The following is a 27,448-nucleotide window of genomic DNA, read 5'->3' as shown; positions in this document are numbered from 1 at the left end:
TCTGTTTGTTTGATGTTTAGGTGGATAAATGCAGTCAGGAAAGGCAGACCGGTAACTGATTGATGCAAAGGGAACACAACGACCTTCAAATCAGCTCGGCATCTTGTTTCTTAATTCTAAATATTTAATTTCGATTCCGCACATGAATGCGTTAGCTACGGCTAACGCATTGCCCTTAAACTCCGATTGCTTGTGTTCTCTCACTGCCAAACCTCTAATTTGCCCATTAAAACGAGGAGCCGAATTGCAGAGCCAAAGTACTAACACACGTTCTGCAAAAAGTTCCATGAAAACACTGTTCATTCCAAAACCGTGTCTGGACTGTGAATGAATTAAACTAGTTGTTAATTAAACCGCCTCAGTGTCCACCTGTTGTCTCCAGATATACACCATATTCCTTTAGGGGAGATTTGGAGTCTATGTTTCCATAAGGTAGAAGTTATTATATTGTGACTTTCCAGACCCTGCCGGGAAAGCTCGGTGGAGCAACAAGAGTCAGAGTTAAGATGCAAAAATCTAATTTGACACATTCTCCATTTACATAATAATCCATTGCAGGTCCTGGCTGAACCGCACTCCCCTACGGCTGAGTGATCATTGTTACTCCAAGATGCCTACAGTGCAGAGCTTGGCCACCATTTTCTCTGGTTGAAGCACCAAAAATGTGGCCAACCTGTCTATGTTCTCTTACGAGAGAGTTGTTGTTGGCACTTTCCAATTCTTTTGCGGCATGTTTGACTTATGCTCATGATACTATAAGGTCAAAGCCTTCATGCCACAATGTATCAACTATATCAGTGATCATCACGTACAGTTCCTGAATGATCACCTCCACCCGACAGCCTGCCTTTTATTGATGTACCCTCATAAGGTGTGATGTATTCAAAATCTGGAAGCCTCATATCAACCCTGCACATATTGTTCATTTACATAATAATCCATTACACTTCTTGACTGCACTCCCGTCTGCTCTCTTTGATTATATTAGGATATTTTTTATTCTGTAACATACTGACACCCAGTGATACTTGTACTCTTAACACACTGAACCCTACGTTCACTAGCCGAAACATATGGTTTCTTTTTAGCCATGTAAAAATTGTTTATTAAAGCAGTAGTGTCTAGGATTGTGCTCTGTTGTGTATTTGTTGCTCATTCTTATGCTTCACGAACATGCTTAAACAAGATAAGGCCTAGGACAAAGCCCCTCTAAGGCAACTTCTGCACTGAGGCTTAAATGTTGGCTCTGTTTGCTCCTGGGCGTAAAGTCAGACACATAAAAACCTACACTTCCTTCATGCATTTCCATATTCCCCCTAATTGTCTAGAAAATTACTTGATGAATCGCATCTTTAAATCTGACAAATATTCTGCCTCCCAGTCATCGGCAAAACAAATGTGAGTAAAAACCATTTCACAGTTGGCATTCACAAAATCAGCCCTTCACAAAGTGCACACACACTAGAAAAATCAATTCTTGCACAGCATTTTGTTGCTGCCTCCCATGCCACTTAACATATTCTGCTCTGCTCTAAGTAGTGTGTCACAGAAACTTTGACATACTTTTTGCAAGTAACTGCCTGGCAAATGTTGAAATCAAACTGTACTTACATTCACTAGTGGATCAGTTAACAGATTCAGTGGGGATTTTCTCCAAAACAGTATAACAACAAACAGACACTTCAGCTTTTAGATGGCAAGAGAGGATCTAAACTAAAAGTCTGAGATGCCCGAGGAATTTTGTCCTCCCAAGAGAGACGATTCATTCCTCTAGCAAAGAACAGGATTTAGCAAAACATTCTGCGTTTCAAGGGTAAAGTTTTTGTGAAGTGCCTTATAGACTGTGTCTTCCTGGCTCTCTAGGGTTTTAATGGCATCCACAATGGTGGAAACATAAAAAGACGAAATATAAAAAAATCTTGTTAAAGTGAGAAGAAAGAGAAAGCAAAGAGGACTCACCAAGAGGCTGTCCAGCAATAATGCGTGCATTCTCTCCTGCCACAGCTGCTCTGGCATTCCTCTCATTCAAGTACTGTACAAAGGCGTAACCCTTGTGCACGGAGCAACCCACTATCTTGCCATACTTGGCGAAGATGACCTCTATGTCGGTCTTCTTGACGATGGCTGTGTTGAGGTTGCCAATAAAGACTCTGGAGTTGAGGGAGCGTGGATCATTCTTGTTCGTCACGTTGCTGGTCTGGGTTTTACCAGTCATTCTCCTCCAGTTGCCCTCCTGGGACACAGACAGAGGAAGGGGGACAAGTCTTTAGAGGTGATGGACAGGCCAACCCCAGCTAGTCTGCTCCTAAAAAAAGCACTACGGAGCCACAGAATTTTCAATTAAATATATAAACCAGATCATGACATATTTAAGCAGCAAAACATGTATACAAGTCAATAAATTGTCAAATTATAATTAAATAGATTTATATAAATTTAAATATAATATATAACATCCTAGATACTAGCCAGTTTGTCAGCTTAAGAAACCACTGCCAAAGAATGGATTGTTCTCTTTAACAAATTGGCTCTTCATTGTGATGCTGAGTTTGAGTAAGTCAGGAAGCTAACATGTGAGGCTAAACATGATTAATTAGAAAAACCTTAACCTACTTAAAAAGTTGTCAGTGAAGGAACTAGCTGGTCCTAAAACTTTAGACAGGACATACAATGGAGCCATTTTAAAAATATTAAACATGTTGGTATTGCATGGTCAAGATTTATGTATGAGAAAGGACCCAAGCGTAGACGCCCTAAGAGGGATTTTAGTATAGTCAACTTTATTCTGAAACAGCGGGGAAAAAAATAATCAATTCAATAAACGTAACAAAAACAAGCTGACAGGCTGTAGATTCAGAAAAAACTAATACATGAACTAAAGGCATTACAAACTTGGACGGGAGGATAAGGAAATAAACCACAAAAACCTGATCGCATAGAATGTTAACAGGGATCAGTGAAACAAACAATCCGAATATGACCTAAAAAGGGAAACTAGGGCAAGTGATACTAAGAGTCTGAGTGAGTGTATGAATGCAAAAACTAGGGAAGGGCTTTGACTAAGCTGCGTAGAGGGGGCCTGGAGGTGGGCTAGAAATCTATGGATGGAGGTAGATGGCTCATGGCAAGAAGTTGTGTAAGAAGAGGAGGGTCTGGTGGATGGTTCGGGTCAAAGATCCTCAGTGTGTGACGTATCTTAAGAACCTCTGGAGGTGTGACTGGAGGTTAGTGATGAAGGGTGGACACCTCTGGAGGATTTGTCTGCAGGCTGGCGGCGATGGCCGAAGCCCTCCGGGGGCTGGGCAAACTCAGAAGCGAGGCCAGGAGCAGGTAGGTCGTCGAGCAACTCAGGATCCCAGGACAGGTAGGGTGATGGCCAGCCTAGGGGCTGGAACTGGCGATGCGTCTACCAACCCAGAGCCGAAGTGATCTGCTGGCCAACTCGGTAGCATCAACAGGTTGGAAGACAACCAACCCAGGGGCAGGTCCAGGGGCAGGCGGGCGTCAGCTGGCTCAGAGATGGGGTCAGGGCCAGGACAGGCCAACCAGAGGTGGATGCCAAATTCCGTAGAAAGACTCAGGGACAGCATCAGCATCGGCATCAGCTGAACACTAGACAGGAACAGATGCAATGGAGTTGATCATTTCTTTCACTTGGTGTGCCTCAGCACAAAGAACCTCAGGAAGGTCTCCATGGTTTCTCAAAGGCTCACTAGTAATTAATGGGTATTGATCTTGCTGGTTATAGTCTAGGACTGGTTTAGATGGCAATTCTGTCCTGTGTGTGATGTTGGAGAGAGGTGGTTGAGGTCTGGGGGAGCCGGAGCGGCAGGATTTCTGACATCTGGCTGACCATGTCCTAGGTCTGTTGGTGTTAATTAGCTAACCCATTTTAACTGAGAGTGGTTGAGGGGTTGACAGATCGGTCAACTCCCAGACCAGAATTGGGACTGGAGAAGGAGGTGAAGCAGGTATAGGTGCTGGGGCCACATTGGCGCTGCGGAGGAGCAGGACCAGGGACTTGGAAAGTAGCACGGGCCAAAGCAGGATGCAGGAGAAGATTGGAGGTTGGCTGTCTCTAGACCTGGAACGACCAGATTGTCAGCCAGTAGACCAGTGTTGCCAGTTGACTCACATTCACTAGGGCTCTGTGATTTGGGATGAGGTTCGGATCTCATTCTACGTCTAAGACCCTTAAAATAAGGGAAATTTGCCGCTTTACAAAACAGTGTTGGGGGTTCTCCAGAACGTAAAGCTGATTGTTTGTCTTTGCTCTATAATGAAGCCAGAACTTAACTGCTTCAGAAGTCTTCTTCAGAACTCCCTCCCATTTGTCACAGTGTCTGGTTTTGGCCAGATCCGGCAGCCAAAATTTGTGGACCCAAGAGTAGACGCTATGAGAGGGATGATAATATAGTGAACTTTATTCTGAAACAGTGGGGAGAGGGAAGCAATAATAATCTCACTAAACTCAGCAAGAACAAGCTGACAGGATGTAGATTCAGAAAAAACTAATACGTTAACTAAAGGCAATAAACATGAAAAATGAAAATTGAGGATAAGTGTCAGTAAATAAACCAGAAAACCTGACCGGGATCAGTGAAACAAAGAATATGAATAGACCTAAGAAGGGAAACCAGGGAGATTGATACGAAGAGTCTGAGTGCCAGTATAATTGCAAAAACTAGGGTAGGGCTTTGTGAGCTCAAACCAAAAGAGTTTTTAACACTAACCTGAATGTGGGAACCAGATGAACAGGTCTGAAATATAAAAAAATAACCTAAAGAGAACAGGGCTAACCAAAAATCGGTATAAACTGAAATGTACCAACAAACGGAACAGTTCGTGAACAGGTATAAGGAATAAACCGAGTGTGTGGATGATCAAGACAGATCAAGAAGGACTAGAAAACAACAAACCAAACAGTGCGTGAAGGAGGGCTTATTAAGGAACAATTAAACCTCAGGTCAAAGGTAAGCAGGCAACAGAGTCCAAATAACAAGACTCAGGAGTCCAAATGATCCAGAGTCAGGCAAATCAGAAGGCAGGGTGTTCCGTCCGGGGAGAAAGACACGGATCTGGCAGGGAACTGTGGGGAGAGCTGGGTCTGAAGAGGCAGGGGGGCAGTTGTAAACAGTTGTGAACGGTAACAGAGTGGTGAAGCTGGTGGGAAGGGAAAGGGCTACAAAATAAAAGTCCAGTACAGGACTTGAATTTGAAGGGCCAGATCATGACGTGCACACACTTCTTCCAACTTACAACCAATTTGATCAACATTTTCAAGTACTTTTAAATGTAAATTCACAATTTTTGGCCAGTCAGCTGTTTGCCTAAACTATATTCTGCATGGCTGAAATGTTGCCCCTGGATGTCTGACACTGGGAACTGGAGGGATCAACAATATGTAAATGTCAGAGCAGTTGTCTCTGCTGTGTGAGAAACTAAATGCAGCAGCTGTCAGTAAAAAAAAACACCGCTATCTCAATAGCCATAGTGTTGCTTCCCTAATGCTTTGTGTGTCATTTCAGGGATCGCAACATGTGTAGGCTGTAAGGCTTGTAACAGCTTTATTCGGAATCGTTTGTGCTGTCAACCTATCAGTGTACATCAGCCTCAGCTTTTGCGGGTCTCCCCTGCAATTATTTCTATGTGACCTTTCCATGATGTTAGGTTTCATGAAAGGTGATTGGCTGCAGGATCAAGGAAATTATACCTACCCAAGGAAAGGATGCACCATTGAACAAATTAAGATCTGCACGCAATTACAGTCCACACAGATCTTCACACAGGCTTCATCATAGTTTATTTTACAAACTGGATTACATTTAGTGTATCAAACACGGTGAAATATTGCGAGGAAAACACTGACTAACCAATATTTGCCTCCTCCGAGTCTCTGTCCCTGACACAGGGTGATAACAACTACTCAGCTTTGAGACGAAGAACCTAAATAATGGATCCAATCCTCAGTAAATAGGATTAGTAACCACGGTAACACTGATGTTGTTCGAGTAGTGCATGCACACACACACTTTGGTACCCACTGGCAGTCCCCCCTCCACCTTTAGCCCACTTAGTTTTGCAAGAAGCCATGTGCCGACACTGTGTGGCCTGATTATCTTCACATTTACATTTTTGGTCGTTATTGTGAAGTGCTATCCGTTAACGGCTTTGCTCGGCTAAATATAGCGTAGGATGGGAATGTGTTGAAAATGCAGTCCAACATGAGTATGTAATTCACAAACTGAGTGATGGTTACATTCCATTGTAAGGTCACTTGTTCTTTACCTACAGTAGATGAAGGAGCGAACTGCCCAGTCATCCAGAAATATGAGAGCAGCCATGTGATTTACAGAGTAGAGATTCTCTGTCAGGCATCCATTACACCTGAGACTGTGAGACATTCAGCTGCTCATTCATGGATAAACACATATTATTTCACTTGACAGCACATGTTTTTAGCATTACATCACCCAAAGTTTAAAGCTACTCGTGTTCCCATGACTATTCCACATCCACTACGGGGAGCTGAGGATTCACCACTCCTGTGAGCTCATTGTTCACAGTGCTGCATTGGTGTGTGTTGTTGGGCATAGAAATAAACCACTGCTCGCAATCCCTCAAGTGGCCTTGACATTTATCAGCACCAGACAGTGAAAATTATGGTGCGGGCATACGCACACATTGCAGGCTCCACAGCATCCACCTAATGGTAGTTTAAACCCACAATCTGACACCCATCCCATATTGATGTCTGTCGACAGGTCACATGACAAATCAGTGAAGAAGTGTTGAATTGCCTCTCTTATCGTATAAATCTCGAGAGGAATAGTCACCGAGGCCTATTCACCGCTGCTTACTGTTACATTTCACGTTGTCTTGTGTTGTTTTCTTTAGAGCAGCACACTAATTAATTCCATCAGTGGTTTTCCTGCTGACCTTGCCTTTTAGTTTATTTACGACCTCCATTAAGCTTCTCGTCCTACGAGGTCATGGCACGATGAGGAAAAACATAGAAAAACAGCACAGGAAGTGAAATGCATCAGCAGCGTAATTGGCAAAATAATTGTTCCGAGGATTTGACATTTGTTACAAAAGAAAAAATAAAAAATAGCAAAAAATCTGGTGTTCAAAACCTACACTTTAAAAGTGATTATAACTCTTACGCTGCTGCCTTTTTTCCTTTTAACTTTTGTGCCAGTGTGGCCATGTCGGAAGAGGTGTGGGTGTCTTGCTTTGGGAACCCTTCACGGAAAATCCTGGCATGGTGTGTCTTTAATACAGTATGTATAAATGTAAAAAAGCATCCCAATTGTATGCCAATAATAAAGAAATATGGATAAGGTCACCAGACAAAAAGCATCAAGGTCACCAGGCTGAAAGCACTGCTGTGTTGGGGCTGTGGTTAAGTGAAAAAAGAAAGGATTTAGTGCGGAAATATTCTTATTACTCAGTTCTACCCTACACTGTAATGTATTGTGCCTTGGTAGACAGGCTCTTAAAAGGTTGTTGTTTGGCTCTGGCCACCTGCCTGATTTAAAGACATTTTTTCATGCAGGGAGGGAACTCATTGAATTGATTCCTTTTGTAATTTCCTAGCACTCCACCACTGTACATTTCTCTTCGCCATGCCCCAGCCACTCTCGTTGTTGCCAAGGCAGCTTGATGGGCTGAGGAAAGGCTGGAGAAGCTGCTCACTGAAACAGAACAGAGAAACGTACCCTGATACACCTTTTCCAATGGTGCTGGCTGCCATGTACTGCAGAGGTGGAATAATTGCCTCACGGATTCCTTCCATTTATATCTTGTCTCAAAATGTGTCTCTCTGCCAGTGAAAGCAATGGCAACAACTGAGAAAAGAAGTCGCTTTATTTGTAAATCAGCGCCTCCATTTGTATTTGTACAGTTGGCTGCAGTTGGATATTTCTGAAGTGTGTACAGAGACTGACATTATTTTGCCCTAGAGATTCTTTTGCAATATTTTATCTGACTTAAAAGTAAAAACACAGTTAAGGGGTGTTGATTTCTGGACAAGGGGCTTTAAAGCTATTAATGTCAAATAGAATACACAAGTTTCTAGCTGCGTTTTGAAAAATGTATTTTGTCTTTCAGGTAAACCCAATTTTACCCACGTTTTCCATTAGTTGCTGCCCTTCTGGCTTTGTGGCGCACAGGGTTGCGGTGGAACTCATCTTGGTTAGAGGACTCCTAAAATGAAGGAGGAAAAGCCTAACTATGCCACCCAAGGGTCCTTGAAGCTCGACAAAAGCATAAATGAATCACAGTGATTAGGACGTTTACGCAATATCACCATTTACTTCAATATTGCAAGTCATTACTCAAGGATTTTTATGTTGAACAATACTTAGGAAAAGACAATATAATCTCACGAGATACATGCTTCATATCTCTAATGGTTTGCTGCCCATGTTCACTTTGGAAATACCCTCAATCAGAATTCAACATGCATGTGTGTAGCAGTGGAAATCATTTTGGTAGGATTGTTAAGAGTTGTATTTTTCTCACTTTAATGTACTGTATTCACTTTTCTTTCTAATTTATTTTCATTTAATTAGGAAACAATTTCGTGTTATTTGAAATGAGGCACCTCATTTCAGTGACACATTTCTGAAATAATTAGATAGATCAGACTGCAGGAAACCATTTGCCCAACACAAGACATCTTGTTGTCAGTGCTAAAAACCAGCTAACTAGGAGTTTGGAGCATTTAAATGCTAAAGAGACGACAGTGTAATGGATATTTCCGCTGGAACCCAAAGGTCTCTTGAGAGACCAAATTAGAGCCAAGCGGTGGGAAATAAATAAACCACTGGGACATTTACACAGTATCACCGTTTATGTTTCTCTGTTTTGGGCATGTAAGTACATAATTGTTTCTTAGCACTTTCACAATGCCCCAAATCTATACCATGATGTGTCAGTGGTAGCACAAATACAAACTACACCTCTTGTTGATATCATGACACTGATGGCTCAGTCCGCCTCGGTACACATTGTGGGCAAAATTAAAATTACTGACAGTTTATTCAGGTCATGAATAAGATGTACTGTGGAAGCAACTGCCAAACTGTGAAATAATTGTAAACTTGTATTGTAAAAATCTCCAAGCTGCAGTGAGGCACTTTATTGGGACACTAAACAGCGTAACGTAGGCAGACTCCAAACCCAGGGTTATGGAAGGTTACATAAAATACACTACAGGATTATTGTAGCTTAACGAGGCGTCCTGTGCTATGTACACTTCCTTACCAAACATAAAACCTAAAAATTGCCGGAGGTAGTTCACCTGATGTCAGTAGGCCAGCTCGCTAAGTGATGTGTAATGATATCAAACAGCTCGACTCTTCACTTCACTTGTGACTTCTCCAAAAGCAGCGGAGGTGGCCTGTGCTGATGTTAGTGGTTTCCAATGGCAAGCAGTGGCTTCAACGTGTGTACTGGAAATGAGAACTCAGGTTACTGAGGTATCCAAACATTTCAAAACGGACTCCTCAGTAAACGAAACCAGTCATTTGGTTCTGAGGATGCACAGGGGTCTTCAGGGACTGTCTCATTTCATTGTGGGATATTCCAGCCACTACCCCTTGTGACTCTGTTTCGAGGGAAAACTTGAAAAAGAGGGTTATAAAGATTGGGTCCCAAATGGTCTGGCGACTATTCTCTTTTGAAACTACTACTGTGCATCGAAAAATTTGATTGCCATCTAAACCGTTGAAATAAATTTCTATAAGTATTTTTCACATCCTACAATCCTACATAGATGGTTACTATACTATGGAAGAAAGATTAAACCGTATGCAGCCTATATATCTATTTGACTCCAATACCTCAGCCTTGAATCGCAGAGCATTTTCCCTTTACCTGCAGCAAACACATTTTCACCACAAATAGCGGCTATAGACTTTGCAGCTCCAACTGTTTTTTATTCCTTTCGAATTCTGTTCTGAGGAAGCTCGTGACTATTAGAAAGCCTGGAGCAATAATACAATTAGCTAAGATGCAAATGGAGCAATTTCCCTGTTTGGCCCTGATTCACCTGCAGTGGGGAAATGGGTAATCAGTGGGAGACAGTCCTGTGTGTCAGGGGCATGGGATGATATATACAAACGGAATTTGTAATTATCTGTGGGGAGTCATTTGTTTGTGATGGACAAGGAAACATCAGACAAGATTTCATTTATTTTTATGGTTGTATACAGCTGCATAGAGTTGAAACTAATCTGGTCAAACACAGTGAGGTGTCGGGTGCAGAGTAGATCAATCTCTGTCTGGTTTTAATCCAATTTGATCGGTAAGGATAGCACCGAGGTGTTCTATGATATAAAACCCACTCTGCATGATTGTTTTGAAAGCTTTGCAGAGGAAGACTATCTACGGGATATTTAAAAGCTCTCTCTCCACAGTGCAGTGGCACATACCCATCTTCTCCAAATGGGCGAGCAGATAAATGGCATCTCTTTCTGAGATACTAAATAAAATCACAGTATTTATGAGCACATCAGGCAAATCTCCTTTTGGGATTGAATCAACATAAAGACACTTAGGCAGTGATGGAGACATGCTGTAATATTTCACTTTGGTACAAATAGCAGGACAACAATGAAAACATACTCAAGGTCAGGTGGCACTGAGTCAGCTATTTCGTTTACTGTTGTTACTATAGCAATGAATCATGCATATACATATCATCAAAGTAGCTTTCTGTGCACAGAACTCCTACTCAATGAAGACCGGATTTCACATGCACTTTGGATTTGTCACATACTCTGGACACACTGTAGAAAAACCCACAGTAGCAATTAATTAAAACCTTCAAGACTGCTGAGTTTAAATTAGACAGATGGCACACTGCTGCCAGAGATTGTTTTTGTGTCTTTTTTATAATGAATTCATAAATAAAAGCTGCCTCAAAAAACACATATCCATACAGATGAATTATGAAGAAATGCAAAAATGACATATCTGCAACCAAAGCTGATAAATATTTTAAAGGTGTGCTGTGATATAGTTCGATTAATGTATTTTGCCGTCGACCTTTTTGCTCTGCTCATTAAATCTGGATGTTTCATCATTAGTTCCAACTTGCAGCTGTAGCTGGGACACATTTTTTTAATGGGGGCAAATTAGCTTTCGTCAACATCTACTCCAAAGTAGAGCTACAACAAAGTCCCAGCTCTCCATTAGGAACACTAATCTACACTTTTAAAAGGTGTGTGACTGTAATAAAAATACAAAATGCAGCCCAGGCATCAGTAACTAAAACAGTCATGCAGGCCATGTAGCCAGCAGTATGCTTTGTCAAAGGAGGGGACATTTCATTTAATCTTGTTCTCAGCTCCCTACAATTAACAGTTTGCAGAAGGATATTTCTTATTTATGGGCACCCCTGTGTGTGCCGCGCTGTGCTCAATAGCCTGTATTGTAAGAGGATGACAGGCAATTTTTTGGCTTCAAAGCTTGGCAACAGCTCAGTGGAATTTAAATGACCTTAAAATTCACAGGTTTTTGTTTATGGAATTACTATGCAGAAAAACGGAATTATTATCTGTATAATGTCATCAAAATAAGCTGTTTCTTCCCCGATTTTATGCACTTTGCTCTTATTGTGGCCTATGTATATGGATTTTGTTGGATTTGTTGTAAGTCAAATTCCAAAGCAAGATATAATGGCCATGACTGACAGTATGTGTCAGCAAAGGCCTGTTCGGCTGCCCTTGCCTGTAGCACCGGCTTGTGCTGAAGCAGTTTCCTGAAAAGATGCTTGTCGTTTGTGTGCATATTTCTGTTGGTGGTGTAGCAGGGCTCTGTGACTTGGACACGCAGAGGGACACAGTCCTGCTGTTTTGTCTGCTGTGAAGTGCGGCCGCCCTAGCCATGCATTCACCCCGTAAGCCACACAATCAATCAAGTCAGCGGAAATTCATTAATTTCATATTGAGGTAAGCAGCCAGGGAAGCTCGGCCCACAAACACAGAGTCGGCCAAGAAAATTTGGCCAGTGCTGTACCACTACGTGGTCATCGGGCTTCAATGAGAAGGTTTTCCAATGTCAAACTCATTTTTATTCATAATCATTCTGCCTGCCAAGTACAATATGGATGAGAAGTTTATTCTTGTCATTCACTGGTTTGCACATAACAAGAATAAACATCCAATAACCACCGGTATTTAGAAACAATAATTTTTAAAATCACTTGCTGGACATTACTAGAAAAAACAAAGCAAAACATATTTTAATATGAAGAAGCGTTCACATAGTTTCTTTCTGGTAGTGCCCCAGAAGAAGGAGGGAGGTGCTAATCATTTAAAACAGCACTGACAGCTCAGTGTGAGATGTGCGCTGAAAAAAGCACTTCGATGATACAAATCTTCTTAATGTTATGTTTATCCATCTGACGACCACCTTCTCTTATTGCCAGGCTAAATGTTCAAAGGTAGCTGAAACTTTATGTAACACATTGGCAAAGTAGAAAAAAAAAAAAGAGAGAGACAGAAACGTGCATCGCAAACTTCAAAGAATTCCCAACACTTCAAACGCTTGTTCATGGTTTGGTGACTAATCTTCAAAGTGGTGCCAAGGATTGAACTGATAGCGCAGCTGTGTATAGCAGGTACAAACATCCTTGTCAGCGCCAATGAGGTGTGAGGCATAGAGCAAGGAAGACGAGATAAAAGCTAATTGAGTCAAAGTCTGTCCCTTGCCTGTGTGAAATACAAAATCCCGGCTGAAGACATTTCATAATTACAACTGCCACAGAACCAAACAGTCAAATGAATACGCCATTATAAGTCGAAGGAAGACATTAATGGAAATTGAAGGATTATAGGTGATCCTGCAGGTTTATCCCAGTCATTGCAGAATGTATGGTGGGTCTATCTGATCTCTTTGCGGCCTTGTGGATCACAGTAATATCAAGAAATTATTTGGTGAAAATGCACAGGATGTTCTGCCTTGAGAGAAATTCTTCTTATTGACAGTTTCTCTGTCTTTACCAAATGACATTGGCTACATCTGTTGACCAAAAGAGGCTGAGCTAAGTCGGCACCAGGCTACTTTATGCGCTATTGAGACTCTACGTAACTTAGTGTCCATAGTATGTGAAGAGCAGTGGTACAGCCAATAAAATCTTCTGACTTGGCTAAATCTTTGTGCTAAAAAAACTTTCTTCTGGCATTTTTAAAGCGATGGACATGCTCAGCAACAGTACTCAGGCAGGCTGCGGCATTTAAATGCTCACTTGGTGCTAAGGGACCTAAAGTGTATAGGAAAATGCAATGAGTTAGTGGCATGTTTGCATTAATGAGCTGGTGAGCATGTGTGCTGTACCTAATGAAGTGGCCAGTGGGTGTATGTGCCCATGCTTTGAAGGGCTCACTGTCAATAACCCACAAGTCCCAAAAGAGCTACTACTACTACTGAGAAATATACTGTAACAGATCTCATATTCTCGCCAATGCACACGCTGGATTTAATGTCAATACATAAGCATGATGGTGTCATGCAGACGAACGTTTAAAAAAAAATGCATATCATAAAGTAGGAAATTGAAGTTCTGTGTTTTTGTTTAATTGTCCATCCCACCCATCTGTAGACGCTTCATCACGCCCCCTTATTTCATTTTCCTTTAATTTTAAAGCGTTTGTAGTATAACAGAAAAGTGCAATTAAAACAGTCTCAATATTTTCTGACAGCCGTACTGTTTAAAGAGTCCACTTGCCGTTTAAATCATTCTGAATTCAGAACTGTGGAGACAATACTATGAGCTTGATGAAGGGGCTGGTATCTCTCTTTGTGTCTCTCACAAATGGGCCACACAAACACAATTTCAGCAGGTAGTAATTGCTGCTAATTCCGCCTATTCTAAACCAGACAAAGCTCACTTACTCCAGCCAGTAATTGCAAGGCACAGTTGCTGAGTTTTAAAGCTACTTGGAGCCCAAGGGAACCCTCAAGGGCCTCCCTGGGCAATGAAGCCGTCATCACGCTTCATGAGGTGTAGCGCCTTTTTTTTTTCCTTCTTCTTGCTCTGGCATATTTCCATTTATCAGGTCCACTGTCGTTCAGCATAAGAGCCGCAGACTTCAGTAAAATAGATCAGAGGGTACAGTTTGTCAAAAGGAAGCAAGCAAACGCACTTAAATGCGGACCCTGTCAAAAAGTGCACAAACATAAGCACAGGCATAGTCAGTACAGAACACACAAGCACGCACACCTTTGCATAAACGCTACGGACGTAAAAGCGACGGAGAACCTCACACAGCAGACCGACCACAATTCTTGATGTATAGGTTTAGACAGTTTGACAGCACATGCTGTCTTTTGTGTAGCAGAAGAGGCTTATGGAGTCTGTCTGCTGGCCTCGACACTGCTTCTCCTCTTAATAATAAAACAATAAAACACGTGTACCATATGGTTTTGTGCATAACTCTGCTCAAGCTTGGGAGGCTTCCATTGCAAAACCAACAATGAAAAATAGGAATAAAAAAAAATAAATAAATCCCAGCTAAGTGTTGTTTTTTCACATGACATCAGTCATGTGGAAAAATATACCTGGCTGTCATATAAATAAGGGTCAGATAATGTCACGAGCATATTATATCTGAGAATGGAATCATATCAGTTTTAAAAATGGATTTCAAGGACTTTAATTCCTTTTAGTGTCACACTGGATGACACGAACGCTTTAAAGCCCGGTACAAAAGCCAAACCACATAACAACATACTCCTGTAGCTGCGCTTGAACACTCACTTCCTCTTACGAGCAGTACATGGATTCGTGAATTCTTATGAGGGGAAAGCTGCACGGAGAGTGAAGGGACACTTTTTAATGGAAATCATCTGCTGGCGTGACAAGGATTTCTCATTCCCAAGATGAAATCCATCTCCATGTCTCCGCATTCTGAATAAAGATGAGTTGAAAATGACTTTTTCTAAAATACCTCAAAAAATAAATAATTATAAAATTTGTATTTTATCTAAAAGGATTGAGGCTCTGTATGTGTAAAATGCTAAAATAATTTAAGGTGAGGTGAACTGCGAAACCTTTGATCCGCCTCCCTCTGCCTCTGTCTCCCTCTCAAGCTTCATCACATCATCCATTTCCTCACTTGTTTGTTGCTGTGAGTGACACCTCGTACTCAGCCTTATACAATATCTGTCAGATTACATTATTAATGCTGATTGAGTGCCGGACGAATTGTCATGTGACTGCGGGGCTGTGGTGCAGGGGGAGTGCAGGAGAGGTCACAGAATGATCAAAGAATGGTGAGGAAACGGATGACAAACGGGGCGTTTCTGCCTCGCCTCACCAACCTGAGGGGGTTTAAAATACATAGATAAACAGCTTTTTCATGGAAGACTGAATCCTGTTAATTTGCGGTGCTGGTGGAGTAATAACACGTATTACACAACAATAAGCCTCCCATGTGGATCCCCCCCCTTTTTTTTTTATTTTGCCACTTGATGCAGTGTTTTACAATCCCGTAATGAATCACCTAAAAATCTAATTCGGGCTTATCACGTAGTGCTATTTGCCTGGTTGCAAAGTTATGGATTTACTTTAATAAAACTATAAACACTGTCATATGATAATCACTATGTGCAGATTCCCTGCTTCCAGAGCTGAAGAGGATTAAGCCTGGGTTCCCTTCATAGCTAACCCAATAATATGTATGACAGAGCTGCAGGCGGCTTAGTGTTTACGGCCTCACATCTCTCCGAGGAGCCTGAAAGTACAGCATAGACAAGCCTGATGTTTTTTTCATCACCTCTGCTCCTTCTCACGCTAAATCGCTACTGATACCAACTGCACTGCACCCCTTCTCGTGTTCCTAAAAATGGCTGTCTGACTGCACAAACATATGGGTTTTATTCACTGTGGCAGCGCTGTGTAATTAGCATACAGTGTTTTTCCCTGTGAAAAGTTCCTTTCTACTGTAATTCGTGTTTTGGATACACAACCGGTGCCGAGGAACAGTCCAAAACGACAATTTTTAAGTGGCTCAGGTCAATTTGTTAGCTTATCATTGCATTTAAAAATGTCATTTAGGTAGTTCAAACAAAAATAAAGAAGAATGTTACAAAACTTACTTATCAAGCAGAAGAACCTGACATTCTCTGATTGGTTGGAAGGCCGAGCCTTGTTTAAACACGTTTAGACCTGAATCTGTCTGCACTGGTGTCAGTGCCACCAGACCTGCCCACTTTAAATGGTTTTATGGTTCTAGTTTGAAATCATCTGGAGTTTTTTTTTTTATCCTGTTGTGATGATGTAATCTGGATGTGGTCTTGGTCAACTTGCTCCTCCACAATTTGTCTAGTTGAAATCATCTAAACTAAAAAACACCTCAGGTTATGTCATCTGGAGGACGATTTCCACAAAAGAGAATCCATGTAACCATTATCGTTAGCCTGCTATTCTGTTCAGGCTTCCCAGCTGTCACTGGGTGAAAAGGGGACAACGGCCTGTACAGGTCGCCAGTCTATATCAGTGCCAACACAGACAGACACAGACCAACAGACACCCATTCACACCTACAGGCAATTTTAGAGTCACCGATTAACCTAAGATGCATGTGTTTGGACTGTTGGAGATAAGCACATGATGGAAACCCATGGAAGCCCAGGGACAACAAACGCCACACAGAAAGGCCTTCGCCGGCCGGGATTCGACCTGGGGACATTTTATCTGTGAGGAGGCAAAGCTAACCACTCCAACGCCATGCTGCCCTCTAAGAGAGACACAGTCTCACATTGATATCACAGGAGAACTACGGTGAAGCATGGCTACAATGATGAATTCACCCTTTATCACATACTGTGGCTTTAAATATTGTTTGGAGCAGCTTTAAAATAATATTCTATCAGCATGAACTGCTTAACACAAAGGGAGATCCAAGAGTCTATTCAATGGATTTTTGGAGCACTCATCATAATTAGCTATAAATATGGGATGGTGTTCAGCTCATTCTTCACAGATACAACACATTTTCATTGCTTACTGGATTGGGAGGTGTTTGGGTTGTTCTTTGCCTTCCCAGAAGTCCTTAGCTACGTGACACACATTCTCCAGTCTATCATACTTGACAGCAGCACAGTGGTTATTTCAAAAGACAGCAGACGTAAACTGCAACTGAGGGATTTCTTTTCTTCTCCTGTGTTCAAAAATATGATGCTTCATAATGAAAGTTAAAGAAGAAATGTGGAGCTGCAGTTTGTCAAATTCTGATGTATGCCACACGGATACACAAAGAGACAAATGTGACTGTCAACAGTGACTTTAAGTAAATCTTATACTCTCTTGCCTTGAGATCCTGGCATCATTTTTTGTACTTGAGGAAATGCTTTAATGTAGTTAAAATGTGAATGCATACAGCCTACTAAGAGAGTCTAAATGGAACAAAGCTTGACAAAAGTGTATTTATTTTTTGTCTTTTTGTCATTGCTGTCGGTTCAGATTACATCCCGATGGCACGAACAGTTATTCAGGAAAATCAGATGGCAGGAATGTTTTCACAAAAGCCAGGAACTTTTCTTTCAGTTGAATTGTTTTATCTATAAAACAACTGAATCTGACAGAAACAATTCAGGTGTTTCACTGAGAAGCCGGCCTGTCCTGCTGAATTCACCGGGTGATGGTGCAACTTGGTTAGGAACATTTTAATGAGAAATATGAGTAGAACTGGTTACATTATGAACTTTGCGGAAAACAAAAACTGTATGACTAATGATTCACCTGGGAGTTTATTCAGGAACGTAACTTACACGCAAAGAAAGAGGATATGTTGGCAAAAAACTGAATGTTACATTTAATATTTCATACATGTTTCCCCAGAATTTGGCCTAAACTGGTATTTTTTGGGGAAAATGTGATCTCACCATCGGACTTGGAGATTGTTGGCATACTGTATATAGGAACAAGACTTGCTATACTTTCAGACAGAATGTAAGCAAATCTCAAAGGAAAATCGTATTCTAATGTGTCAATGTACGGATGCAATTGAAATGCAGCTTTGCCTCAATTGGTATGAAGTAATGCAAAAATGCTGAATTTTAAAAATGCCGAGCAATAAATGTCCACCTATCCCATGGCATTATGAATCAACCTTATAAATGAGAAGGAACACACAGAAAGGAAATAAGAGGCTGAGATAAATACAATAATACAGTAATACATCCATGGTACAGTTTACTGTACAGGTTGCTGTACAAAGACATCTGAGCTACATGCTAATTTCAACATGCTGATGTTTAGTAAGTATCATGTTCACTCTCCTACCTGCAAGCAGACAGAATCTTAGGATTTCTAGTGAGAGGGATTTGTTCCCCATAAGGTCAGTTTCTCTCTGCATATATATTTATGACTTACAGATATGTGGGGTTTTGGGGTTAGATTTTCTAAAACCAAATTTACAATCTGCTTCATTGCTTTTCTCAGTGGTTATAATAAAATGCATACAAAAAGAAAAACCCTTGTCATTTAGACGAATCAGTCAAGAAGCCTGTCATTTGTCACTGCTGAGCCTGCTCCCCGATGTTTACTGCTGAGGAGGCCATGACCCATGACTCCAACTGGATGATGATCTGGTGGAGGATACCTGCTAACTCTTTTCATGTTTTCCATGGAACATTTTCAGGCCATGTCCTGATTCTTCGGAGCGGGTCTACCTTGGAAAAAAACAAGATATTGATTTCATGGCAGTTGTTGGCTGTAACAGAGTTGTAAACAGCAGCTATTTTTGCAGCACCCGTTCAACAGTGAGGCTGACATACTGTACAGTGTACGGCCTCTTTAGCACTTTGCCTTGTATTTTTCTAAGCTGCTTTCATTGTAAACTTTGAGAGTATGTTACTTAGGATGTTTTATTTTTAAATGAGTGCAGTGAGTTCGAATCTGATAGGGTCCACTCTCCTCTGCACTGACATGGTTATACAAATACACTACAATACTTTGACTGTGTCGCTCTGCTGGTCTCAAGTCCAGTGATTATGAGCTGTCAATGCTTATGGATTTTATCTCATCTGGCCACGAATACATAAATCATCCCCACACGTCTCACATTCTCTAAAAAGAATTTCAAGGACAAGGAATTAGAGAAGTGTGGTTCATGTGCTCTGTGATATTCAGATATATTTGTGTATTTATTCTGTTTGTAGTCCAGTGAGTTCACTGTATACTTTTTATCACTGTTGTGTGTGTTAGCTTTTTCTGATAATGATGTCTCATGATGGAACGTTCGGATCACAACCAATTCGTACTCTGACTACTTTGCTGCTGAGGGTTTTCTGAACATTAGTGACCAAGTCATCAAAAAGCTTAGACTGTATAGCATTGTCTGAACCCCCCCCCCCCCCTCAAAAAAATACATATTACATAATACACTACTGTATGTTACGTGCAACATCGTGGGCTCGTTATAAAGAGGATGACTCATAACCAGGACAGTAGTGGGTATATAAACATACTCATTGATTTCACTGACAACAGTCTTGACCATAGTCCTTCACCATAATACATCTTCATAAAGCTCCTTACATTATGGTATCACGATTTGCCATCTTTCAGACTAATTGTGGTGTCATGTACCCACATGATGCTCAGATATAGTAAGTAACAGTTAGTGAAGAAAATATGGCTGATTTGAGGGCGTGCAGCACAAATGCAACATGAAACATGAATGTTGATCTTGAAAAAAGTGTGTGATTGGGATTTGAATTTGTGAGCTGACTGATTTGTTTTATGATTCTCAAATGTAATGAGGATCGGGATAATGCCAGTGTTAATTCATTACACTACACCTTAATAAGTATTTACTAAGCCACGTCGTCTATGTGTCTCTGCTGCACCGGATTGTCCTCAGTGTCAAACAATTTAGAGGATGAACTGGCATTTTAAGCCATTGCATCACAGTTTTGTTAAATGTATTAACATCAAATGGGTGATGTTGTAGAAAAAAAACCCCACCTTCTATTAAACTGTACAGCACATCAGAAAAGGAGAGAATCTTAATGTTCAGCTGAATGTACCCACTAGTGTCCAATGGGGGTTTGTTCATCAAAACCCAACTATGCCTCTAGATGCTACAGTCTTTACCCCTCTGCCAGTAATCAATATGAGTGCTGAAGTATGCTGGTTTGTGCCGCTGGGTCATGTTTACTATGCACTGTATATAGTTGACTCAAATCTCTAGTTGCTGGCGTAAAGAATTTTTATTGAACAGCTCAGAGGAGGCAGAAATAGATACTGTCTGCAGCTCAGTGTTTCTCTACTGCAGTTGTCCTGTGTATACTGTGTAACACCTTCGAGTTATGTTACAGCAACTCATCTAGCAACGCAAGAAAGTGTTATGGAAATAAAGATACACGCAGTGCTGACACTGAAGCGTCCAATGTGTTCAGAAAGTAAAATCACACCACTCCTCAAGTGGAGATTTGATTATGCAGTCGGCTTTGACTTTCTGTTAACGGCTGTATATTAATAGTTCAATTGATGCTAAAATCACAGTAATCACAGTAGTTTTATGCATTAACTCTGCCATGGAAATATTGTAGGTCAGTTTTTTACAGATACATCTTTTAATTATTATTTCTTTTTGCCTGGGGTGCAAATTCAGAGATGACTTGAAAGCTCTTAGTGCGGTAGAAAATACAAATACATTGACAGCGAATTATGCTCACACTACCCACACTAAGAGTCAATGAATTGCCTCCACTTATTGATAATGTCGATCACTCCGCAACCTGCATTAGCTTATTCGTCTGTGCCGTAGACCTCTTTTGAAACAGATGTTTTGTTCCGTTTTTTTTTACTACATGAGAGGGTTGATGCCTCGTCTGTGCATTAAGGAGCTGGATCCAGAGGTTGAATTGCTTTGTTTAGAAGAATTTTGACAATTAAGACTATAATGAAGCAATAGTATTGCGTAACCATGGCTACCCCCCCTTACAGATAAAGTCAGTTTCTGCTATAGGACAATAAAAATCTTCTAGTGTTTCTAACTCCATGATAGACACTCATGAAATATTTATAGAGCCTAGCAAACAACAGGATGTGTAATTATCATCAAACACAAGAGTACACAATGGCTGCAATCAAGGCACTTCTGTCTCTCTGTCAGTCAACCCAGGGAAAGGTTAAGTTTCCCTCCTACTCCACTAATTTCTGCTGACCTTTCCAGTGTGACGTCTCAAACTTGGCAGAGTTTCTCCAAATTTCTCGACACTTAGATCTCTCAGCTTGCAGTCGGTTCTGGGACTTTCTATAAATAAACATTCTCCTGGTGCTGTGAGTGCAGCAATGAAGTCACTGGTATGCCCTGAACCCTGATGCAGCCCATGGGAGCGTTTCATGAACCACTGGACCTTCCGTGTCATGGGTGCAATAATAAACATGACACCTATTGGGTCACAGCACCCTGTCACATGGAGACACAAAGCGAGCTCTTAAAACAGTACTGCGAAAAGTGCAGCCTGGAAAAGACCATGACACATCCTGACATATTATTATGACACTGGGAAAGATCCAAAGCAGGAGACGAGACTTGAAAGCACAACAAGGCCGCAGAAAACCATCTTGGGGGTTTATGTGAAGTATTTTTGTTTCTTTTCATATATTAATTTCCCGAATGACACAGCAATGCTTGAAAAATATTTAGCATTTTTTTCTCGCTTCCAAAACATTTTGCTGGGAAAATGGGGGCATTAAAGTTACAGATGTGGGCTGCAGAAATGCCATGTCATATCAGAATTGTAAAAATGTGCATCAGTACACATATAATTAATGCTCACTCCTTCTGTTTTGAGAAAGTAGGTGATGCTGCAAATGAACGTATACTGTACAGTAAGTGAGGCCAAACAATGAAAGCGCATGATAGAATGTGGGGGTTTGCAAGGAAGTTAGATTGAACAAGAGATGCAGGCACAGATGTGTTGTGTAAGAAACATTTTCATATATTTAGTTTCTCTACTATGAGGCAGCGCACAATATGGAAAACATTATTCCTAATCACATTACTATATATTGTAACTGTAACCTATAATATTGTCACCTGGAGTGAAGTAATATTTTATTGGATTTTATCATCAGGATATGCTTGCCAATAGTTCTGAAGATAATAAAAAGGAAATTCTTTGCTTTGGGCAGTGAATTTATTTACCATTATGTCCTCGTAATGGGACATCTCTATAATAATGTTCATCTTGACATACTGAATCTAGTTATGTGGGTTATTATTTGCAGCCGGTGTGTTGCTGCAGCTGAGTCGGGATCGGAAAGTGGGCTGTCTATGAATGAATGAGTGCATGCTGATAAAGAAATTTACAAGAGGCTCCAATGGCCCAGACTTTGCCCTCATCAGTATTGTTTGTTTTGCTATTTGTGCAGCAAGCTCATTCAAGGAGGCCTCAACCGATATTGAACTTGCTTCTTTTGGATCTACATGCAAATGAATGCCACTAAATGTCCTTCTGACTTCTGATATTAAAATATCTTTCAAATGTTGGAAAAATCCCTCCAGACGACATCACTTGGAAGTACCTTCAGTCCAGGTTATGTTAGCTCGTTGCTCACACTATGAATGTTGTAATTGTGGTCAACCTGCTTTTGGGGAGCTCCTCCAGATGACATCATCTGACCTGCTGATGGTGAAAAACTCCTCTGGGTGATGTCATGTCGAGGAGTTTTTCAGCTAGAACCAGAGAAATACTTTAATTTAGGGAAGTCAGAGGGAGGTTTAAAATCATGAATGCACACTTACACCCTAAATTAAAGACACAGAAAGCAAGTTGAAAATTGGTGAAGTTGCCCTTTAAATAATCCATTGTAGGGGAAAACACAGTTAAAAAAAAAAAAACAGTATAAAAAACCATCAACAAGCTACAACATTTTAAATTAGACAGAGCTCAGGTCTTATATCAGACTGAGTGTTGAATATGTTGCTGTTTCTCCTTGACTTCGAATTTTGTTTGCCTTGTACCTCACTTGTGAGTCGCTTTGGATAAAAGCGTCTGCTAAAAGACAAAAAATGTAAATGTAAATATGTCACATCGTTATTTTTTTTATGGATATTTTTAATTAAACAACATCACATTCCGCATCCTCTAACTACTTCTCTTTGAAAAGAAATGCCACCTATAGCTTCGTGGAAATTGTTAAGTCAAGTGTAGTGTATAATAATGTGCTACTATGCGAAACTGCTGTAACTGGAGTGAACTTTATAGAGAGTTACTGTTACTGTAATCGTTGGGGGATGAAGGCGCCATCTTGGGATCTTTCTGTTGGTAAAGTTGGAGGCTATAAAAACTTCTCCACAGTATGTCAGTATAAGCCTGCTTACCTTCGTGAGTACTGTGCTGTCCCCGTTTACCGGCTTGTTGGTACTAGTTTTACTGAACACCATTGTCTGCTAATGTGATTTTATTCTTCTAGGTGGGGTCCTAGTTCTTCTTCTTCATCTTTCCCCATGAGCATCAAATTTGTGTGATTTAAACAACCTTTTAGCCAGAATATGAAAATATGCAGGTGACCCAGTCTAACCACTGTGGCAGACACGTGTAAACAGATCACATAGATCACAAGGTCCCCTAACAATTAACATGGTGTGGCATAATTTTTCATTCTTTCAAGGGTTCTTATTTTTTAAAGAATCACAACTATAGGGGTCAACAAGCTTCTCTTTCTTCTTTACACGCTGAGCAATTATTAAATTCTAACTTTTGGTTTATGCTCAAAAGATGGAAGATGGCATTTTTACAGTGTGATTTAAAATTCTGTTGAAATATTTGCCTCTTACAGTATGTGCTGGCACGTGCTGAGTCGGAAGCTGGAGCAATTGAGGTAAATAAAATTTACATCAACTCATCTAAATCCAATTTAAAAAAAGGCCACCTTCTTTGGTTGTTGGCTGTTTGTGATAAAATACATATCGATACAAGCTGTGCTCTCTCACTTATTTAAGTTCATCTTTTTTCGAGGGCTTAACAATGTAGTGGCAGAAAGGTCCAAATAAACCAAATTTAATGTTTGAGACTTTGATGTCCATACCTGGAGGCTACAGCCAATCCCAGCAACCCCTGTGGCACATTGTTGGACCTGCTCTTGGCTATATTACACTGCCCTGGGTAAAATAACTGTCTATTTAGGATCCACACAGCACTCAGAAAAAGTAATGATCTGAATTACTCCTTCACAGTGCTTCACAGCCTTAAATTCCCTACATTTAAGGGGCTTTTGAGGTGATTTTTATGTACTGTGTAATAATGGAATTGGTTTTCACAAGTAAATCAGAAAAGAATCACAATTTCCAACCTTTACCCTGTATTGTCTCATTTGCATTACACTTCTTCCATCTCGCTGCATTCCTGCCACAGTAACATTAAAGTAGCATACATTTTTTGAATTGCCCTATAAAAGGAATGCATTTTCTTTTTAGAAATAAGGTAAGTAAGGTGTGTTCACAATCCTCTGCAGAGACAAAACAGAAGACGTTGAAGTGGCAGCCAGCAGTGCATTTCCCACTTTGAACTGAAAGCTTGTACTTGACTATTTACCTTAAATCATGACCTTTCTCTAAACTTATCCCAGATGTTAACGTGCATAAATCTTAAGGGGGTCTTTGTGCGTTGTAGGTTCGGTGCCTCCACGTTCGAAGGTTGTGGCTTTGCATTAATTATTGACACTGTGCCCCATAGCACGATAAAAACACACTTAACCTGCTCTTACTGTAGGAAGTAGGTTGCCATTTAAACTATAATTGTGAGCTGATTGGAACTGGTAATGGCCTAATAAATGGACTGATAATGTCATTATCTACTTTATCCCCATTAAAACTCTTCACAGACACCGATTCGATGTTGTGGTCACCACAATGAAACCACAAGATGGTATCAGAAGGTCACTGATCAGTGTATATTTTCTAAATTAGTTCGACGATAATAACTTTAACAATAAAATGAACTGAAAAAAGAGACTGACATAGAGCAGAAATGCAGTCAATGATGCATAAGAGGTATTGGACTACAGCTTGCGCATCAGTGCAATCCTCATGCTTGGTGATAGGATTTAATTATAAAACCTCCAGTTTTGTAGGGATTAGAGTTTTTTGGGTTTTTTTTTTTTCACTTTGATGCTGCAGTCAGTACAAATGTTACTAAGGTGACCTTCTCCACATCCTCCCACATATGAACTTTACGCCAAGTGGCTGGACAGGGACATGTATGCGCCCGTCCTCATTAGGTGCCATAAATTATAGCAGTAGAAAAGAGAAAAATAATAAAGCAATGAACATAAGGTTGTGTGTGTGTATATAGATAAATATATATATATATATATATATATATATATATATATATATATAAACACACACACACACGTATACATAGTGTACTGTGTCCACACTGCCTTTCATTAAAACCACAGCAGTAAGTAACGAGACAGGTGAATGCTCTGGCTGTCGGCAACCCTGCGGCTAAACCACAAACATAATTACATTTTTCTGAGTTACATATTGACCTGAAAAACGGATAATGTTTAATAAAACATACTTTAAAAAGAAGCGAAGTGTTAAATTTCCTAAGCCAAATCACGTCACATGGAAGGTGAACAGCAAGCACCACAGGCCTGAGTACCAAGGTTATGCGTGGGCAAGAAAACTGTTTTGGTTGAGGTCCGAGAAAGGCTGTGGCTTTGTTTTAAGGTTAAAAACACAAACTTTAACATTTTATTACACCAGAACCTTTACGTTCCTTCTAAAATGTATTTGTGTTTGCAGTTGAAGTTGTAGAAGCATCATTTTAGAAGGACGTGTCGCTTCATAACATACACTCACTGGCCACTTCATGAGGTACAAGCTAATGCAGTTCAACACAGCCGCTCTGACATGAATTCTACTTTTGCACAGTTCAGCTGTTTGGTTGCCACATTGGTAGAATACGCATAAGTGATTTTAGCATAATAGACTTCCCCAAATTACAACATGTGTTCTTCAGTGATTGATCCGGACAGTTTGTGAATCACAGCAGCAGCCCCTTCAACTTGTCCTCCCTGTTGTTGACTCTTGTCTCTACACCTTGCTTTAAAAGTGTCTGAAGCCTCTTTCAACCACTTCCACATCCTCTGTAGCCCCTCACCACTTCTCTCTGTGCCACCGGATGCTAACAGTGTCACCCGAAGGCTGATGGTGGCAAATCTGTGTGTCAATATCAAAGAGAGACGAGACCGGGTCCTCCACAAAAGAGTCAGGGAGGAGATCGGGTAGATGAGACAGCTGAAGCCGGGGAGCGAGTGAGAAAGGCAGTAACAGGAAAGGACTGTGTGCAGTTTGTGTGTGTGTGTGTGTGTCTGCCTGCATAGAAATAGATGGAGCTAAATTGGTTAGTGTGCTGGCCATCTGCAAAAACAGCTGGTATGATTGCAGTATAAATTACCAAAAAATGAAAGGCTAGAAATAAAGCCCTGAGGCATTTGTCCCCATTTCTGTGAGAACTGACTTTTTGTTTCCACAGTTCTGTAAACATTTGTATTGTGATTGTTAGGTGTGTATGTTAATTCATTAACTCAGCTCATGAGCACATGTCTTCCATATGCTACTGTGCAGCCTATTTCCATATTGTATGGCTCCAATAAAAACATTACATCCAGGTGCAGTTAAACACCTCAGTTCGGTTCATCGTTTGAAATAAAGTGATTATTGTTTTTCATCTGTGAACACGATGTGCAAACTGAATCTGGCAGGTCTCTCACTTTCAGCTCCTTTGTCAACGATGTTACTGGATGTGAGTCTTATCTGCAGATGTGCTGCTGTCCTGAGCCTTTGAATCAGAGCTAACACAGAACAAGTGGCTTGCCAGTGGACAAAGAGAAAGAGACAGACGGTCTGCAATGGCCTGGCAGCGGAATGTAATTACAGAATGAAGGGACAAAGCATCTGTCTTTCTGGAGGTTTGCGGTGGGATGTCTGAGGATGGAGAGACGGGCAGTGCTGGAGGCAGGTGGAGACTGAGAATCTGGTGGAAATAGGTGAAATAATACTGTAGAGAGCACAGTCATATCAGTCTACTTGTGCTCTACTGTCAATTTGATTTGGCACGTATACGAAGCAAAAGGTGTCAAACGTCTGTGTGTAGCACTTCAGAGTGAGGTAAGAAATAAGATTCTACCAAAAAAATCTAATTTCACTTGGATTCCATTTAGATCTATAGCACTTGTGGGAAGGAACCACACTTTGTTCACTATTTGTCATTTATGCTAATGGGAACTTAAAGTAGAGATAAATGTATTGATTAACAACTTCATCGTCTATTTGGAGGCTGAACAACCTAATACTGGATGACAGTTTAGTAATACAGTTGTTTTTCTGGAGGTTCAACTCATTGGCAAATTCCAGTGCCCTCATTTCCAGCTTAACTGCATTATTATGTGTTGTAAACCCTT

The 27,448-nt window shown here is 40.7% G+C and overlaps 1 protein-coding gene across 6 annotated transcripts in view; it reads right to left on the bottom strand.

Moving 5' to 3' along the window:
- The window catches only part of LOC137104739 (RNA-binding Raly-like protein), an 89,001-nt gene that overhangs the window by 49,876 nt on the left and 11,677 nt on the right, over positions 1-27,448 (bottom strand). For all 6 annotated transcript variants that reach the window (XM_067486373.1, XM_067486374.1, XM_067486372.1 and 3 more), the window contains one exon: positions 1,960-2,233. In XM_067486373.1, coding sequence (XP_067342474.1) covers positions 1,960-2,215 — 256 coding nt within the window. In that variant the 5' untranslated portion in view covers positions 2,216-2,233. Of the gene's footprint in view, positions 1-1,959; positions 2,234-27,448 lie in introns of those variants that run through there.

The sequence above is a fragment of the Channa argus genome, chromosome 19 (assembly GCF_033026475.1).
Source record: "Channa argus isolate prfri chromosome 19, Channa argus male v1.0, whole genome shotgun sequence".
In the NCBI taxonomy this organism is placed as follows: domain Eukaryota; kingdom Metazoa; phylum Chordata; class Actinopteri; order Anabantiformes; family Channidae; genus Channa; species Channa argus.
The sequence above is the reverse complement of the archived record's forward strand: the minus strand, read 5'-3'. Positions and strand labels throughout refer to the sequence as shown.